The sequence below is a fragment of the Sorex fumeus genome, unplaced genomic scaffold (assembly GCF_029834395.1).
Source record: "Sorex fumeus unplaced genomic scaffold, SorFum_2.1 ptg000005l, whole genome shotgun sequence".
Taxonomy (NCBI): Eukaryota; Metazoa; Chordata; class Mammalia; order Eulipotyphla; family Soricidae; genus Sorex; species Sorex fumeus.
The window spans coordinates 10,442,150-10,459,961 of record NW_026606062.1 but is presented as its reverse complement, the minus strand read 5'-3'; the positions used below and the strand labels follow the sequence as shown (position 1 = coordinate 10,459,961).

At 59.8% G+C, this 17,812-nt stretch overlaps 1 protein-coding gene across 6 annotated transcripts in view; it reads right to left on the bottom strand.

The window, feature by feature from the left end:
- AGAP1 (ArfGAP with GTPase domain, ankyrin repeat and PH domain 1) overlaps positions 1–17,812 on the bottom strand; it is a 502,434-nt gene that overhangs the window by 90,368 nt on the left and 394,254 nt on the right. For all 6 annotated transcript variants that reach the window (XM_056122103.1, XM_056122124.1, XM_056122116.1 and 3 more), the window contains one exon: positions 12,425–12,583. In XM_056122103.1, coding sequence (XP_055978078.1) covers positions 12,425–12,583 — 159 coding nt within the window. The remainder of the gene's footprint in view (positions 1–12,424; positions 12,584–17,812) is intronic.

Genomic DNA, 17,812 nt, shown 5'->3' with positions numbered 1-17,812 from the left:
CCAGAGAGGTGCCCTGAACATCTGTGTCCACCACGAAGGGCCTTCACCAATCTCCGATAAGAACTGGGCCGCAGCCGGGCCCACCTGAGGCCAAGCTTGTCACATGACACTGCCCACGCGCCTGGCAATGCCAGCATGTGTGGTGTCCACACTCCATCACAGAGCAAGTGGCGGCCCCGGTCACAGGCCCCAAAGCGAGGACATTCAGCACAAAAGAAATCTCAGGAATGAGCAAGGGAGCTCTTGGTTTTGGCGTGGGGTTTTTGTTTCTCTTTTGGCTTTTGGGACACACCCAGCTGTGCTGCCAGGGGTGGGTGGGGTGGAGGGCACCCTTGGTGGTGCCGTAGATACACTAGGTGGTTCTGGGGAACCAACCAAACCAGGTCCGGCCTGGCCAGCACCTTTCTCGGCATCATCTCTGGCTCTTTCATGGCGGCATTTAAAAACTCAGATTGAATTCATTTCTGACGAAAAGCAACGCTCATATTAAAAAAAAAAAAACTCAGACCCTTTTCTAACATCATGTCACTGTCACTGTCTTCTCGTTGTTCATCGATTTGCTCGAGCGGGCCCAGTAATATTGTGAGACTTGTTGTTACTGTGTTTGGCATATCAAATACACCACGGGGAGCTTGCCAGGCTTAGCTGTTCAAGTGAGATACCCTTGATAGCTTACTGGGCTCTTCAAGAGGGGTGGAGGAATCGAACTCGGGTCAGCTGTGTCAGCCGCATGCAAGGCAAACGCCCGACCTGCTGTGCTATCGCTCCAGCCTAACGCCATGTATGAATGCCAAATCAAAAGGTATAAAAGGCCCTGATATCGGGCCTGAATCCATAACTTATACTGAGGAACACACAGGTCCCCTTTATGACACAATCCACAGGCACCTTCGCTGATTCAATGCCACTCACTGTCCCAAAGATAAACGAATGGGATTAGGTCAAGTGGAGAAGTTTCTGCACCCAACAGAAACCATGGCCAAAGACGGCCCACAGACCGGGAGGACACACCCGCCCCTCTCAGCTAAGAAATGGATGACATCCGCCAGCGTCCTGGCAGAACTTTGCAAGAAACCAACCCACCCAAAAGTGGGGGGAAAGCGATGAACAGGTACTTCCTCAAGGAAGACATACAAACGGCCAGAAGGCGGATGAAAAATCTGCTTTGACCAATCTTCAGAACAAGGCTGAGACACCACCGCACCCCCGTGAGACCAGCACTTAGCAGAGAACGAAACCAGCCGGTGTTGATCTGGGTATGGGGGGCGGGGGAAGGATCTCATTCACCGCCGGTGGTCCAGCCTTGTGGGAAAATGACACAACATGACTGAAGAGCGTCGGAATCGAGCTTCCGTATGACCCAGTGGTTCCACTTCTTGGCATCTCCCCCCAAGGGTCCCCAAATTCTCTTTCAGAAAGGCCACCTGCACTCCTGTGTTTGCCGTGGCACTGTTCACACCAGCCCAGGTCTGCGAATCCGAGTGTCCAAGAACAGACAGAGGCTGGATAAAGGAACCGGCACAGAGACACAATGGAAAACCACTCGCGTGTACAGCAAGAGGGAACCAGGCATCGCGCTGCTCCGTGTGTGTGCGTGATCCGGGGAGGCTCCTGCTGAGGAAGTCAGAAACTCTCCCTCACGTGTGGGGCATAAAGCAACGCAGAGCGAGACAGATGCCCAAAGGCAACGGGAACGGAGCGCTGGTCTCCGGCGGGAGGCTTGTCGCGGGGACGGGGGTGCTGGGTCGTGTTCTGTGGGAACGACCATTACTGTAAACCACAGGGCCCAAACAAGATTAAATTAAAAAAAAACAAAAACGACTTTCTCGTTCCTTCAGAAGTACCGTCCTAAAGAATTTGAATACGCTTTTGAAAAGCGGTGAGGAACTTAGCATCCCTTCTAGAACACTCTCTTTTGGGGGTGGGGGAAATGGACTCGGTCCGTGACGGGGTTTTACCCGGACACTTTTACCCACGTCTTACTCAGAGCCTGGGCTTTGTCCCGGCAAACTTCAGGAACCGAGAGGGCCGAGAGGCGTGTGGTCCAGGGCCCAGGGGCGAGAGGGATGAAAGGCCGGACTGTCCCCAGAGCTGACCTTCGTGCTCTCCCTCTGCTGCAGCCAGGCAGGGGTCAGGGAGGTGAGGGCGGCCGGTGGGTCATCAGAGCCCCTCCTGTCCATTGTGCCTGCAGCTGCCTTTGATCAGGTGAAGCAGAGACGCCCGCGGGTTCCCACCTGCTTCCCTCCCCCTGGAGCGCAGGCAAATCGCCCCTCGGCTCCTGCTCACGAGCCCCCCCCAGCCCTCGGCACCCCTGCTCACCCCCATCGGACCCACACCGGGACGGGCATTTGCTCTCAGGTCCTGGAGCAAGGCTCACGTGTGCTCCTTTTTCCCTGTGCCGGACACTTGCCCCTGCAAACGGCACCTCCTCTCCTCTCCCAGCGGCGAAGGGGTCAGGGAACAGTGACTCGGCTGTTAGTGTCCTGGACCGCTGGCTAACAAGGACTAATGAGCAATCATGGGGCAGCACACTGGCCTCTGATACAGCATGTGCAAAGGCCCTGGGGCAGCAGCCCAGGTAGGGGTTGGGGTAACGTAGTCAGGCTCCTGCCATTCCATCAATGGGGACCACAGAGACTCTAGCAGGAAAATGCTGTTCCCTGGGACTAGCCTGAGGACAGCACTGGAGGCTGTTCTCAACTCCTGGGCTGCTTTAGGCCGAGGGGAGACGCGATCTTTCCAGCTGGAACTGGCTAGGATATAACCAAGTTTGAAAACCAAAAACGGGTGCAGACAGAAGGGCCAAAGTATGCACAGCAAACCTCCATCCCCCACAGGAAACAGCACGCCCAGGGCAGGAGGGAACGTTTTCCGTTTAGTTTTGCTTTTTCTGCAATCCAGGGGGGGGATAGAACCCAGGTCTCAGCACACAGGCAACAAGCCAGGCACTTTGCTTGTGAGGCAGGCCCGGGCCCCACTTAAAAAAAATCCTTTCGCATTCTGGACTTTTCTGTCCTGTTTCAGAATCATCAGGGGGCAGGGGGGAGCCAAAGTTATCACAGCGAAAGTTAACGGGGGGGAAACGGGACAGGCCAGATGGGCAGGAGCCAGAGAAGAGCATCAGGAAAAGGGGGAGACGCGGTCAACGAGGAGAGGGCATGGGCGCACCGTCCCTGTGGGCACGGCCTTGCTAGGACACTGGCTCCCAGCGAGGAAGACTGAAAAACCGAGACAGGTCGGCCGGAGAGAGTACAGTGGGGATGGTACGTGCTTGCAAACAGCCAAAGTTCCATCCCCGGACCCCGTAGGGTGCCTCTAGCAGCTCCAGGAGTGATCCCTGAGTCGCTGAGTGCAGAGTCAGAAGTGAGCCCTGGGGGCCGGAGCGATAGCACAGCGGGTAGGGTGTTTGCCTTGCACGCGGCCGACCCGGGTTTGATCCCCCGGCATCCCATATGGTTCCCCAAGCACCGCCAAGAGTATTTCCTGAGCGCAAAGCCAGGAGTAACCCTTGAGCATTGCTGGGTGTGACCCCCCCCCCAAAAAAAGAAGTGAGCCCTGAGCATCGCAGGATATGGCCCCCAAACAAACAGATTCTTTTTCAAATGGTTATTAAGTGCTAATTAATAAATCACTGTAAGCCAGAATAAGAGATGTCTTTGCAAGAGTTGCTAGTTCACGTCAGGCCAGCAACTCTGCTGGGCCTAGAAAAAGGCCTGGCCAGCCCTCGGCACCCCCAAGCCACCTGGACCGTGTCCACAGGGACTGACTGTCCCTGACCTGAGGCTGCTGGAAGCTGCCTTCACAGACCCTGTCTGGGCCGCACCCGCTACCTCCCTGGTTCAGCCGCTGCCATCTGACTGCTGGGCTGGCCTGCTGGGGACTGTGATTTCCCTGTGTCCCTCACATTGTGCCCGGGAACGGGGTGTTTGTGGACACTCAGACATCCCGGGGGTGTATGAGAGCCAGACAAAGGCATCCTGGGGTGCTGCTGGGGGCATCGGGGAGACGCAGGCTGTACTATCTGCTCAGGCAAACCCTGAGAAGAGACGGGGCCGGGCGGCTGGTGGGAGGCGCAGTCTGCCATCTGGCCGAGCTGGCAGAATGTTCTGGAGCACATGACATCATCCGGCCCCTACAGAGGGACTCCAGGCTAGAAGCCCACGCCATCCACCCCTGTCAGGGAAGCACAAGTCCCTTTGCAAGAGAAAAGGGCAGGAGGTCACGGCCCTGTCCCCGGCACAGAGAGTGAGTCCAGAGCCCTGAGTTCCACCAGTGGTGCTCAGAGATCACCCCTGGAGGGACTCGGGGGACCCCATGTGGAACCAGGGATCAGACCCGGGTTGTCTGTCTGCGAGGCAAGCCCCCTGCCCGCTGCACTCTCTCTCGGTCCCCAAACGGTATTTTGAGCGTGATGACCGCTGTTTTCTGGAAGCACACATTTCGAGAGACGCGGAAATACCCGGTGATGAAACGTTTCCTTGCAAATGCCGTAAGAGTTTTAAAACCCCACTGCAGAAATAAATGTAGCAATTAAAATAGCATTTATAACTAAATATATTTAAAGTGTTGCTTCGTAGAAAAGAGTAAAAATTCAAGTCATTTAAAATAGCCATCTGTTTCCTCGTGATATAAAATTTTTAGTATCATTGTACAATTAATATTAATGTCGCTTTCTGTGGATAATCCTATCTGTCAGATAATAAAGCAAGGATAGGATGAAAGACGTTCAGTGGGAGACACGTGAGGATGCCGGGTCAAAGTGATACACACGGCACAGGAGAAAACGGTTGGAGGGTCAGCAGGGCCGGCTGCTCAGGGCCACTGGCCAGAGTCCATCCGCCCCGCGGTCCGTCCCTCACGCTGTCCCCTACTCCCCTACCTAGTCACCCACTCCCTCCCTCTCTCCCTCCCTCCCTCCCTGTCTGTCTTCTCCCTGTCTCACAATCTCACAATGACTTGCAGTTCCCTAATGGGGCTTCCTCTCCTGAACTCTGCGCGCTCCGCTCCTATTAAACCACCTGAAAATTGGAAAATTCTGACCATTAGATTTTTCTGCCTGTGCTGTACCAACTTATAAACTTTGAACTAGGAACCAAGGGAAGATCTGAAAACCCTGCAGCCAAACTCTTATTCTCCCGACAAGGCCACCCACGGGGGGGTGGGGGGTGGGCGGGAGAACAGGACCGTCTCCCACTTCTGACGCTGGGGACTGACTCAGCCTCCACGGCAGGGAGCAGTCCTGCCTGCACCCCACCTAGCAGCATCTCTGGGTCCGAGGAGAAGCCCCCTGCCTGCCCCCGGCCCCCGGATACGGCAAGCCCCACGTGTCCCAGATGGCAAATGTCCCCGTGGGGGTGGCAAGGCCCCCTTGGCTGAGAGCCGCCGCAGGGACGAAGGGTACAAAGGGTGACTGGATCTAGGAGCCACGGCCAGGGGCACCTGCCTCCTTCCCCCCGGGGGCTGAGCCCCGCGAGGCTGCTGCAGGCAAAAACTCGCCTCCCGAGGCTCGAGGCACGGAATCCAGGCTGCCGGCGAGGCCGAGGCTGGGGGCAGCGCGTTCCCCCCGGTCAGCGCTCGCTGCTAGAAATAGCCGGGAGGAGGGAAGGAAGGAGACAAAGTACAAAGTAACTGTGTTCTGATTGGAAGGGGAAAAAAAAATACACCTTGTACCCCCTGTGGCCGGCTCCCCGGGGAAGCTTCCGCTGCTCTCTGTTCGCCCACATGCCGGGAAGGGAAGGCGGCTGCTCGGGGGAGCACAGAGGCCCCGGGTCATCCCTTTAATTAGCTGCCGGCCGGCCAGGGGAGCAGCCCGAGGCTGAGCCGGGCGTGCCCGCTTTGAGAGATGAGAGCCACGGGCCCTTTAGCTCGGAGCTTCGAAGGTTGCCGGCACACCCCAGGGAACGTGTCTGAGTGGCAGCCAAGATTTGGGGGGGAAACCGAGGATCAAGGGAGAGTTCGGGAGAAGGGAATAACGCGGATCGATGTTTATTCCCTGCAAAGGCCGGCGCTGGAGCAGGGATGCTTGACACCAGGCCTGCGGATGAAACGCTCTCGCCTTCCTGGCCCGGGAGAGGCAGCGCCCGGGCCCGACAGGCAGGCGCGGGGCAGCAGAAAGAGCCGGGCTGGGGTTCTGGGCTGATTAGGGGACACAGTGGCCCCAAGTTGCTCAGCCCCTTTGAAGCCCGGTGACAAACAGGAGTGACGGTTCTCGGGAAATGAGCTGTGGGTGGAAGAAGCGTGGGCGCCCCAGAGGCGGCCGCCGGCAACAAAGGCGGCCACCACCTACCTGCACGGGCTCCTTCCCTCATTAAAAAGCTCCCAATAAGCGTCCTGGGAGGGCGGCGGCGGCGGCACGACACCACCACCTGCTGGCCACACGCTGAAATTGTCAGCATACTGGCCTGGTGGGGCGGCCTCAGTGAGCCAGGACGGGAAAGGGGCGCAGGGACGCGCTGCCTCTGTCAGTCTGAAGCCCCTGCCCCTGCGTGCTCCCGGGGTCGCCGAGGCCCGCTCCGGGGTGAAACAAAAAAGACGGGCAGGACGGACTGTGACCAGAGCAGAAGCCCGCGTCTCTAGTCTCTAACCGGGAGAAAGAAAAAAGCACCTAACGGTAAAAAAAAAAAAAAAAATCTGAACGCATTAGCAAAGACCACCGCACCCCCTCGGCCAGTTATTCCAACGACCACAGGTAAGCGACCCCATCCTGGAGTCAGGCTGTGTTTTTGGCTTAGCTCACTGACCGTTCCAGCCTGCCAGTTCCAGCCAGGGTGCCAAGGACTGCTTCCGTGGGGGTGGGGGCGGGGGAGGAGTCGAGGGGATCTGGGGACATGGGTCGCGTTAAGCGACGACGGGCCAAGCATCCAAACCACAGAGTCAATGGCACTGAGATCCCGAGAGCCGGACACTGACAACCCCAATGAAAAGGTGCCTGTCGGTGGCAGGCTCGGGGCTGTTGGGGGGCCGCTGGGGGCACAGGTGGGGGTAGGGGAGGGAGCCCCGACACTGGTGGTGGGATCGTGCTGGAACGCTCTATGTCTAAATATGTTCAACGATAAATGACTTTGTAAATCACGGTGCTTTGACACACACACACACACACACACACGCACGCACACACGCACGCACTTATACAAAAAACTCAACTGCTCTGTATTCAGGACCAGCGGTTTGAAAACCAGATTCTGGGGCCAGAGTGCTGCCTTGCATGCAGTCGACCTGGGTTCAAACCCCAGCACCCCAGATGGTTCCCCAGGTTTAGGGCCAGTAGTAAACCCTGAGACAGCCGGGTGTGGCCCCCCAAAATATGAAATATAGAAACCAAAGATTCTGGTGGGAAGGTGGTGTGTGGTGAGATGGCCGAAGGAGGAAATGGGGCTTTTCGGTTTGGTAAGGCACTGTGATTTACAAAGAGGTCAACGGCAGTGCTGGGCATCCGCTGTCCCCCTTCCGTGGCCGGCATCGCTCCCACCGTGACCCAAAGTACCCCCCGCAACACACACACACACACATCCACACTGCCTCGTTAGTAGCAAGCTAAACCTTTGTTGAAAGACTTATTATCGTTTGGGTCACATGCATACAACAGTGTTGGTTCTTGGGGCCGGAGAGATAGGACAGTGGGGAGGGCGAGGGCCTTGCAACGTGATGGACCTGGGTTCCATCCCCGGCATCCCCCACGATTTCCTGAGCCCCGCCAGGAGTGATCCCTGAGCACACAGCCGGGAGTAAGCCCTGAGCCACGCGAGGTGTGGCCCCCAAACCAAGAAAGGAAACCAAACAAACAGTATCGGTTGTCAAGGCTGCGTCCTGTCACGGCTGCACGAGCCGAAATGCCCAGACCGATGCCCTGCTGTGACCGCCAGTCACCCCCACCCACCCTGGTTCCGGTTCCCGTGTCTGGAGCCCACGCTCGGGTCTCTTCACACCTTTCTTTCCCTGACGCCCCCCACCCAGGAAGATGAGAAACTGGGAGCTTCCGTCTGACTTTTCCCTGGACACGGTCCCCTCCAGCTCCGTCTGGGCTGCAGTGCACCCCAGGATCTCCTCTCGTGCGTCTGCCTAGTGCTCTGTAGCGTGGGTGGGTGTGCTACAGCCTCTTGGCTGGAAATGGGGTATTTAAGACACCGGGCGGCACCTATCAATGCCGGGGGGCACAGTTGGGCTGGTCCTTGGGGCAGGAGGCATGTGGAGGGATCGGACTCAGGGTCTAGTGCCCCCCGGCATGTGTGTTGCCAACCTGCCACAGGACACGAACTGCGCATGTGACAGTGATGAGGTGGGGACGGACAGAAAACCGCTCACACGTCATCTGAACAAAGCTCAACTGTCAGAGTGAAGAAAAGACAGCACAGCAGGGAGGACACCTTCTCTGCACGCGGCTGACCTGGGTTCTATCCCCAGCACCCCATGCGGTCCCCTGAGCATCACTGGGTTTGGCTCCAAAAACCAAAAACAATTGAAATTAAAAAATATCAACACTGGGGCCAGAGCAATAGCACCGTGTGGAGGGCGTCTGCCTTTTGCACGCGACTGACCTGGGTTCAATCCCCACCATCCCATAAAGATTCCTGAGCACTGCCAGGAGTGATTCCTGAGTGTAGAACCAGGAGTAACCCCGGAGTACTGCTGGGTGTGGTGCAAAACACACACACAAAATCAGGGCTGGAGGGACAGGAACAGTGGAGAGGGTGTTTGCCTTGCATGTGGCCGAACTGGGTTCGATCCCCCGGTATCCTATAGGGTCCCCCAAGCACCACCAGGAGTAATTCCTGAGTGCAGAGCCAGGAGGAACCCCTGTGCATCACTGGTTGTGAACCCAAACAGCAAACAACAAACAAACTCTCAAAATACAAAAACCAAAAATAAAAAAAACAAACAAACCAGAAAACCCAAACAAAAAAAAAGAAACCAGGGGCTGGAGCGATAGCACAGCGGGTAGGGCATTTGCCTTGCATGGGGCTGACCCAGGTTCGATTCCCAGCATCCCATAGGGTCCCCCGAGCACCGCCAGGAGTAATTCCTGAGTGCAAAATCAGGAGTAACCCTGTGCATCGCCGGGTGTGACCCACACTGTCCTCCCGTTGTTCATCGATTTGCTCGAGCGGGCCCAGTAACGTCTCCCTCGTGAGACTTCTTGTTACTGTGTTTGGCATATTGAATACTCTCGGTAGCTTGCCAGGCTCTCCGAGAGGGGCGGAGGAATCGAACGCGGCTCGGCTGGGTTGAATGGACGCAAGGCAAACGGGCAAACGCCCTACTGCAGTGCCCAAAACGAAAGAAACTACCTGATGATGTGGGTGGGTGGGTGGTTGCCACGGCAACAGCTGGGCTCAACACCCTGGTTGTCCTCCCAGCCCCTGGCCCCCAGCTGGTCGAGACCCTCAGAAGGCTGGAGGCCCTGTCAGAGGCCCTGAAAAGCCCAGGCAGCCCAGGATGTTACAAATGACGTCCCCAGCCCGGGGGTGGGACCCCTGCCCTGCAGCTGAGCTAACACTGCTGGAGAAACTGCCTGGAGAGAAAAATGGTTCCTCACAGGAAAAATCAATGAGGGGAAAAGTCTCCAGGTGCCCCCCGAGTCAGAGCCCCCTGCCACAGCCTCGCGGGCCAGCGCACGGCACCGCGGTTGCCCTCAGGACGTGAGCCGGTGCCCGTCCCCCGCGGCCTCCCCCAGCTTCTGCCACCGAGGGCCCGATGGATGTGAAGGTCCACTCTGGGCCCATAAAGAATCCACACAAGAGGGGCCCGGGCAGGACTGACAGCCAGCGGTTTTTATCTGCCCTCGCTGCAAAAATTACTTCTGTCAAACACTTAGGAGTGTGAGGAAAAATGTAAAAAAAATGAATTTTTCATGGGCTCCCACGACGGCCGCTCCTCACACAGCGGCTTGAGATGAATTCGCGTCCGGCGGTTAAAAAATGAGCCCGCGGGGCTCTGCCGAGACAGACCCGGCCGGCCGCGCTCGCTCACGGCCTGAACCCTGAGCCCAGCGGCCGGAGGAGTCGGCTGTGCGGGCAGATGTGGGGGGTGCTGGGTTCCCAGCGGGGTTGGGGGGGGTCTTCTCCCTGTGTTCCATCCCCCTGGCCTGAACCTTCTCCTACTACAAAGTGTTCTACCCGAACAGTCCTGGCGGTGGTCTGAAAGACAGGAGGCCCTAGGGAGCACTTTGTAAGGCCTCTGGAGCTTGAGTTCGTGTGAACAAGCGGAAATGGGGCCCCGGGCCACCACGGTCAGCACTGGCAAGGAACTGCATGGCGAAGGCAGCACGGAGCCCTAAGGCCTGGCCACTGCTCCGGTTCTCTCCTAGGGGAGGCCGGCGGCCCAGGGCACACCGTTAGGGGATTTCTCAGCAGTGCCCGTCAGACCCTCCCTGGTGGTCCTAGCACGGGGCTCCGGGCACTTGAGGGCGCACTCCAGGAGGAAGGGAGCTACCCAGAGGAAGCCGGCCAGGGCAGGCTCTGTGTCCGGGGCCCACAGGGCACGGCCCTTGGCTCTGGGGAGATGGTTCCGCCCATGCGCTGGGCAGCCAGGCTTCTGAGACGTGTCTCTCAGATCTGAGCCCGTGGGGCTGTTCCTCGGGGGTGACCCCGCACCTCCCAGGCCTGGGGAGGCCCCTCTCTTGGAATGGTCACTGGCTGTCCCTGCAGAGACCGTGCGTGGCTGGTGTGGGGTGTAGAGAACTCGCTGCCCAGCTCTGAGGCCTGGGCACGGGTGCTGGTGCCAACGTGCAGGATCTGACCGGCGGGTGTGTGGGAGATTTAAGGCGGAAGTTTGAGACCAGACAAACGGCCGTGTGCTGTCTACACCCGGGTGCCCTTGTGTGTGGTTCTGGAAGCCTTGCCCAGTCCACTGCCCCTCGCCGGGACAGCAGAACCATGGCAAGTCCTCAGCGAGCTCCCCTGCAACCTGCCTGTCAGCCCGGATCCCGGCTCTGGAACGAGCGTGCGGTGCTGGTGTCCCTTCAACCCACAGGAACGGCTGGGCTCGGCCGTGTCCGCACTGGCCGGGGAGGCTGTTTCCTCAGGCCCCTTCCCCAAGCACTCGGCAACTCCCTCCTGTCCTGGGCACCCCTCACTCTCCTATTATTTCTGGACCACACCAGCATGCTCAGGGAGCTCTTCTGGGGCTCGGGGCACCCTATATGGTGCTCCCACACTGTCCCCTCAAGCCCACACTGTGTCTCTGGCCCAGTCGAGGCATCTCTAAAGCCCACGGGGAGAGAACCAAGTCTATCCCATTGGAGAGGTGAGTTTTTTCTGTCCAACAAGGCAAATCGAAAGAGTGGAAAGAGTGCGCCCCGGTGGGAGGTGACTTCCTGTCCTGTGGGAGGCCCGTCACTGGGGTCAGGCGAGCGGGCCACATTGGAGAGGGAACACCAACCCGGGAGAAATGCCCCGGGAGGTCGGGCTCAGCGATGGCAGAGGGATGACGAGAAAGGACAGCAGGCCACACGTGGCCCCTGCGTGGCCAAGGACCCAAGGAAGGAGGCAGGATGGGTCCGGTCTGTGTCCAGCCGAAGCCCGCGGGCTATGGTGGAAGGGCTGCCGGCTGAGGCAGTGGCGGGCACCACAAGGGGGTCTCTGATGAGAAGGCCCCCCCCCAGCCCCTACGGGCACACTGATGAGGCCATGAGTGCTTGGCCACGGGAATGTGCCCCAGGAACAAAGTGCAGGCACTGACCTGTCCCTTGGGACCCTGCGCCTGGGGGCTGCCCACAGCTGTGCCTGTGCCCTGGCTCTGGGGTCGTCTACCTCGAGGCTGGGCCACGTGTGCAGAGGAGTGGGGAGGGGGGTTCTGAGCAGTCAACACCCCCCAGCCCACATCCCGCCGTGGATAGGCAAAGGATGCTAAGACCAGGGGAGACCGGCTGATGGATGGCACACAGCCTGGGGGGTCCCTCCGAACACCACCAGCGGGCAGGGCAGGGGAGGGCAGGGCATGCGGCTGCCAGCATCCCGGGCACTGCGTGATTCTTGGCTCCCCCGGCTCCCCAGACAAGCTGCACACACGCTTCAGATCAGATAAGAACTCGGGAAGAGGTGGGGTGGGGTGGGGTGGGAAGACCCCTCCGAGACACAGGGCAGCCCGGGAAACGTGGAAAACCAGCCGAGGACCACCAAGAGCACGTTCCACTCTGATGGGAAATTGAAACACTTGCGAGGCCGAGTCGGGACATGTCCCTGCTCAGGGAGGCGGCGGGCACCAGGCCCGGCAGGAGAGTGTGTCGGGGCAGCTGAGGCCCTGGCTGGCCTGGGGATGGGCAGCCTCGGTGTCCTCTTCTGCCCATGGGGGTGCGCGTCAACCTCCCCCCCACCTTGCCAGAGAGGCACCCAGAGGTGACGCGGGTGGCGTGGCCCAGCATGGCCGAAAGGGTCGGGGGCACCCGTGGTGGCACCCTGGGGGCAGGTGGCACCGCGCCTTCTCTTACCACTGCTGAGGGCTGAGTTGGCAATGACCGTGGCCTCGCTCCACTGGTCGGCGCTGGACACGGAGTAGGACCTTTGCTGCATGCCGTCCGGTCGGCTGTTGAAGGACACCAGGCTGATGCCGCTGGCCAGCTGCGCCCCAGACGCGCTAGTGACATTCCCTAGGGACAAATGAGCAGGTGAGCACCAGGGTGCGAGGCCCAGGACGCCAGCCCGGGGCAGCGGCACGGAGCGGGCGGGCACTCGGCGAAGACAGGTGACAGGCTGGGCGGGGACAAAGGATGGTGTGAAACAAAGGCCCCCTTTGGGGATGAGGGGCTTTCCGGGCCCTGGGGAGGGGGGAATCCGCCTGCAAACCGAAGGAGGACGGAGGGGGCGGCGCCAGGCAGGGTCCCGGAACGCATGTGACTCTCTGGATCCACGAGACCCACTGGCGGCTGCATGCCATGGACACAGAAGTGGCCCCTTAGCGGGTGACCGAAATAGACCAGGAAAAGGTCCAGGAATGCCCGGCAGCTTCCAGGCGGGGGTGGACAGTGGTGGAGACAGACAATGCCATGCTGAGCTGAATGGAGGAAGCTGGCCCGTTTCCCCACATGGAGACGTGTAACTATCTGCTCCTGCCAGCCCAGACCCGAGGGCACCACTAAGCACCTTCCCCGAAAGCTCGGCCAATCAGACGCCAGGGCTGCTCTAGAGGGGCGTGCCTGACGCCGAGCGCCCTCTGGAACCCCCTCCACGGGGTTGGAGCTGAGTCTGCCATCGTCTTTGTGGCGGGGTTTCCTGGTCCGAGAGTTTATTCCCAAGTATCGGTACTTCCCAAACTGGCCAGTCACCAGAATGCCTCAAGAGCATTCTTCTTCTTCTTTTTTAATTCTTTTACTTTTCTTTTCTTTTCTTTCTTTCTTTTTTGGGACACACCTGGTGATGCTCAGGGGACCCTATGGGATGCTGGGAATCGAGCCTGTGTTGGCCGTGTGCAAGGCAAAACGCCCTACCTGCTGTGCTATCGCTCCAGCCCCTCAAGAACATTTTTAACAAAATAAAAAGTCTACAAACCCAGTCCTGATGGCTCAGTCGCCGCCAGACGCACACACAGCCAGAGACTGTGAGGCAGCAGCCCTTGCCGGGCAGTGGCCAGCCCCCGTCTTGTCCCTGGCAATGGTCCTGAGTCCCGCCAGGGGCCACTCCTGAGCACTGAGCCAGGAACAGCCCCTGAGCATCACCTGATAAGGCCCCCAAACGAAAGTGAATGGAGACCCCAGTGGGTACCCACAGGCAGACCTGGGGCTGTGTGACCAGAGCCTGCCCTTGGCCATCCCAGTGCCCACAGATTGGACGCTGTGAGAAAGTGACCGCATCAACGGCCGAGGCACAGCAGCCAGCCGCCCATGGCCACAGGGTCAGGCTTCTCAGCGGCTTTCCAGCTCTGTGCTCTAGACGGCAACTGAGCCCTAAGGCAGCAGGTGTCCGCCCTGTGTGGAGGCTACGGACCCACAGTGCACACGGTGCACCCCTCCCTCGGGCTCCCACTTTCCCACAGGCCACCCAAGCAGCCGTGCACCGTGGCCATCCTGCACCACGAGAGCAGATCAAGCGGCCTGGGGCCACCCCCTCCAGGGAGGCATCTGGGCTGTGGCATGAGGCAACCGTGACAGGGTTGTTCGCTCAGGGCACTGAGTGCAGAGCCTGGCAACACTCAGCACTGCTGGTGCACCCATACCGGCTGCTCCCTGACACCGGCAGCTTGGGGGCTGGGCCGCAGGGCATCCCCCCAGACAGAGGGCAGCTGGGGACAGTGATGGGCCACAGGACTCAGCTCCTGTGTACCCGGGGCTCTGCAAAGCAAGGGTCTGTGGCTGTCCACCCCAGGATAACGGGGCGTCCCAGCATTCCAGCAGCCAGTGGCAGAGGCCAGTGGGCAAGGGGTGCCCCTGAGAGCCCACGTCCTCCTGGGCTGCAGCCACAGCGGCTCCAGCAGCCTGGAAGGGGCAGGAAATGGGGGTGATGGTCGGGGAGCTCCCCCGGATGAAAGTCCTTCTGCAGGAGGCTGGCTGGCCGCCCTCTCTGTCCGTGCCCCTGGGACCATGCATGGCCTCTCACCAGCACTGCCAACCCCAGGGCCCCCACGGGCAGCTGGCTCCTCCATCCTCACCCCATCCCCCCTGGACCTTGGGGGTGGCCGGTGTGCACTCGCCAGGGAGCCCCGCCCCCCACACCCACCAGAACCACATCTGGGATGAGGGCTCCTTCACCCCTCCCCCCGCCCCCCTTCAGGGAGCCCCAAAGTCCGCTCCTGTTCCCAGTGGGGAGCCCCATATTTCCCGTGGATGAAAGGGGGAGTCAGAAGGAGACCAAAAGATGAGACCATGAGACCCCTCTGACGCAGGGTGCTTGAGACCAAGAGACCCTTCAGGGCCTGCGCGGTGCCCGGGGCCAAGAGATGAGATTCCTGAGACATCATTTGCACAGATCCAGGGAGGAGACCTCTGAGACACCTGCATGGTGCCCAGGACTGAGAGACGAGACCCCTGAGGGGCCTGTGCAATGTGCGGGACCCGGGACAAGATCCCTCAGATGCCTGGACAGTGCCGAGACCGAGGGACCAGACACCCTCAGACGCCCGCACAGTGCCCGGGACCCCTCAGACACCCGTGCAGCTGAGAGAGATGAGACCCCTCAGGTACCCATGCAGTGCCTGGGACAGAGGAACAAGACCCCTCAAATGCCCGCACAGTGCCCGGGACCCTTCAGACACCCGTGCAACGACCGGGACTGACAGACAAGACCCCTCAGACCACTGCGCAGTGCCCGGGACCGAGAGACGAGACCCCTCAGGTGCCTGTGCGGTGCCTGCCCGGGCAGGTGTCAGGCGGCTCCTTTCCTCCGGCCCACTCACTCCCAGCAAGGCAAGCGCCCCCGCCTCAGTGGCTGGGCAGCGGGTCCCCCAGCCCCGACACCCCAAGGATGAAGCCTGCCTTGGCGGCGCAGTGACACCTGCCCCCGGGGCCCGAGCTCGGCTATTGGCTCCCAGACACCTGACAAGCCCAAAGAGCCGATTTACAGGAGAGGAAAGGGGGCTGCAAGGGGGCTCGAAGGGCAGGAGCGGGCGGGACCTCTGTGTGTATGGGGGGCTCCACCCAGCACCACGGACGTGCCCAGCAGCAAGGCCCGCCCCCAGGCCACAGGCCCCGCCCCCAGCACCACTGACCCCGCCCCCAGCATCACAGACCCTGCCCCTAGCAGCAAGGCCCGACCCCAGCACCATAGACCCCTGCTCCCAGGGCCACAGACCCTGCCCCCAGCAGCAAGGACCGCCCAAACGAGAGGCCCCGCCCCCACCGCCACAGATCCCGCCCCAGCAGTGAAGCACAGCCCCTAGCACCACAGACCCTTTCTCCAGCACAAGGCCCCGCCCACAGGGCCACAGACCCCGCCCCAGCGCCACAGGCCCCGCCCCAGCACAAGGCCCCACCCACAGGGCACCACAGGCCCCGCCCCTAGCACCACAAACTCCGCCCCCAGCAGCAAGGTCCACCCAAACGAGGCCCCGCCCCCACTGCCACAAATCCATCACCCAGCAGTAAGGCCCCGCCTCAGTACCACAGACCCCGCCCCCAGAACCATAGACCCCGCCCCAGCGCCACAGGCCCCGCCCCAAGCAATAAGGTCCCACCCCAGCACCATAGACCCCTGCTCCCAGTGCCACAGACCCCGCCCCCAGCAGCAAGGGCCCTACAAGTGTCAGTGGCCCTAGCACCACAGACCCCCACCCCCAGCAGAGAGGCCTGCCCAAACGAGAGGCCCCGCCCCCAGTGCCACAGATCCTGCCCCCAGCAGCAAGACCCACCCAAATGAGGCCCCGCCCCAGCAGTAAAGCCCCGCCCCTAGCACCACAGACCCCGCCCCCAGCAGCAAGGCCCCACCCCAGTACCACAGATCCCGCCCCCAGCAGCAAGGTCCCGCCCCAGCATCAAGGGCCCCCCAAGCGTCAGAGGCCCCGCCCCAGCACAAGGCCCCACCACCAGAATCATTGGCCCCGCCCAGCACAAGGCCCCGCCCCACACCTGGCCCCCACAACAGCAAGGACAACTGCAAGGCCAGGACAGAGGGGGCCCTCTTCCTGCGTCTTCACTGCCAAGGAGCTTCCCTGAGCAGGAGTAGATGCCCTGGGCTAGGAAGCGGGAGAAGAAAGGCAGACCTCAGGCGGGTGCTGGTGTGGCCGGGAGACCTTGGGCGGGTGCTGATATGGAAGGGACACCTTGCGCCGGTGCTGATGTGGAAACGATGTCAGATACCATGGCGTTATCCTTGCTCCTCCTCCCGCAGGGACCACATACATTTATTGAGTTACTCCCACAACAGTGCCCCTGAGGCACACCCAATTCCATCTGTCGCACTGTACCACTGTCCTCCCGTTCATCGATTTGCTCGAGCGGGCCCAGTAACGTCTCCCTTGTGAGACTTGTTGCTACTGTGTTTGGCATATTGAATACGTCACAGGGAGCTTGCCAGGCTTTGCCGTGCGGGCGAGATACTCCCGGTAGCTTGCCGGGCTCTCCGAGAGGAATCGAACCTGGCTCGGCAGGGCCGGCTGCGCTCAAGGCAAATGCCCTACTGCCGTGCAATGGCTCCATCAGGCACTGATAATCCTGATTGCTTCTCTCTTTCCTTTATGTCCTTTCCTGGCTTATTTAGCAGTGTCCTTTTTGTAGAGACACAGGAAGAGAGTTCATGCTATGCTTTTGTAGCGTGGGAGTTAATTGAGTCTAAATAATATTTACTCCTGGGCGTCTGTCGTATTTACTGGACTTAAGCCTCAGTTGCCCTACTTCCTAACGCCCTCAAAAGGAGGGTCCTGACGAACCCAGGGCAAGCTGTAAGCTCCCCTGGCATGGAAAGGGGACAAGCTAAGCACCATAAGTAGAAGTTAAGAGAACGGTCATGGAACAAACTCTGTCATGACCTCAAAAGAAGAAGCTGAAGAAGGACCCTGCTGGGGTTAGGAAAGACTGACCCGGCCTGAGTTCTGTGGTCTGGGATATACAGCGAGATGTCCCGAGGAAGAGCCAACCTTTAAGCTTCATATATCTCCTACTGTGTTCATACACAATGACCAGAAATACTCTAAGAAGTAATTGTTTCAATGGATTGTTTAAATGGATTACTAGCTGAGGAAAGGAGAAAGCCCGTTTGTTCTTACGACAATGTTCAAGCCCAGCTGTGTGTACCCCACCCTTCACGATTTCTACAGAACTATGCTGTCAGGGTAAGGGGGGGCCAGACAAGGACTAAGAAGAGGAGGACTATGAGGACGAGGATGAGGGAACTATGATGTCTGGGACGACGACCAAAACTACGACTACGATTGTGCTGTAAGGGAGAGACTG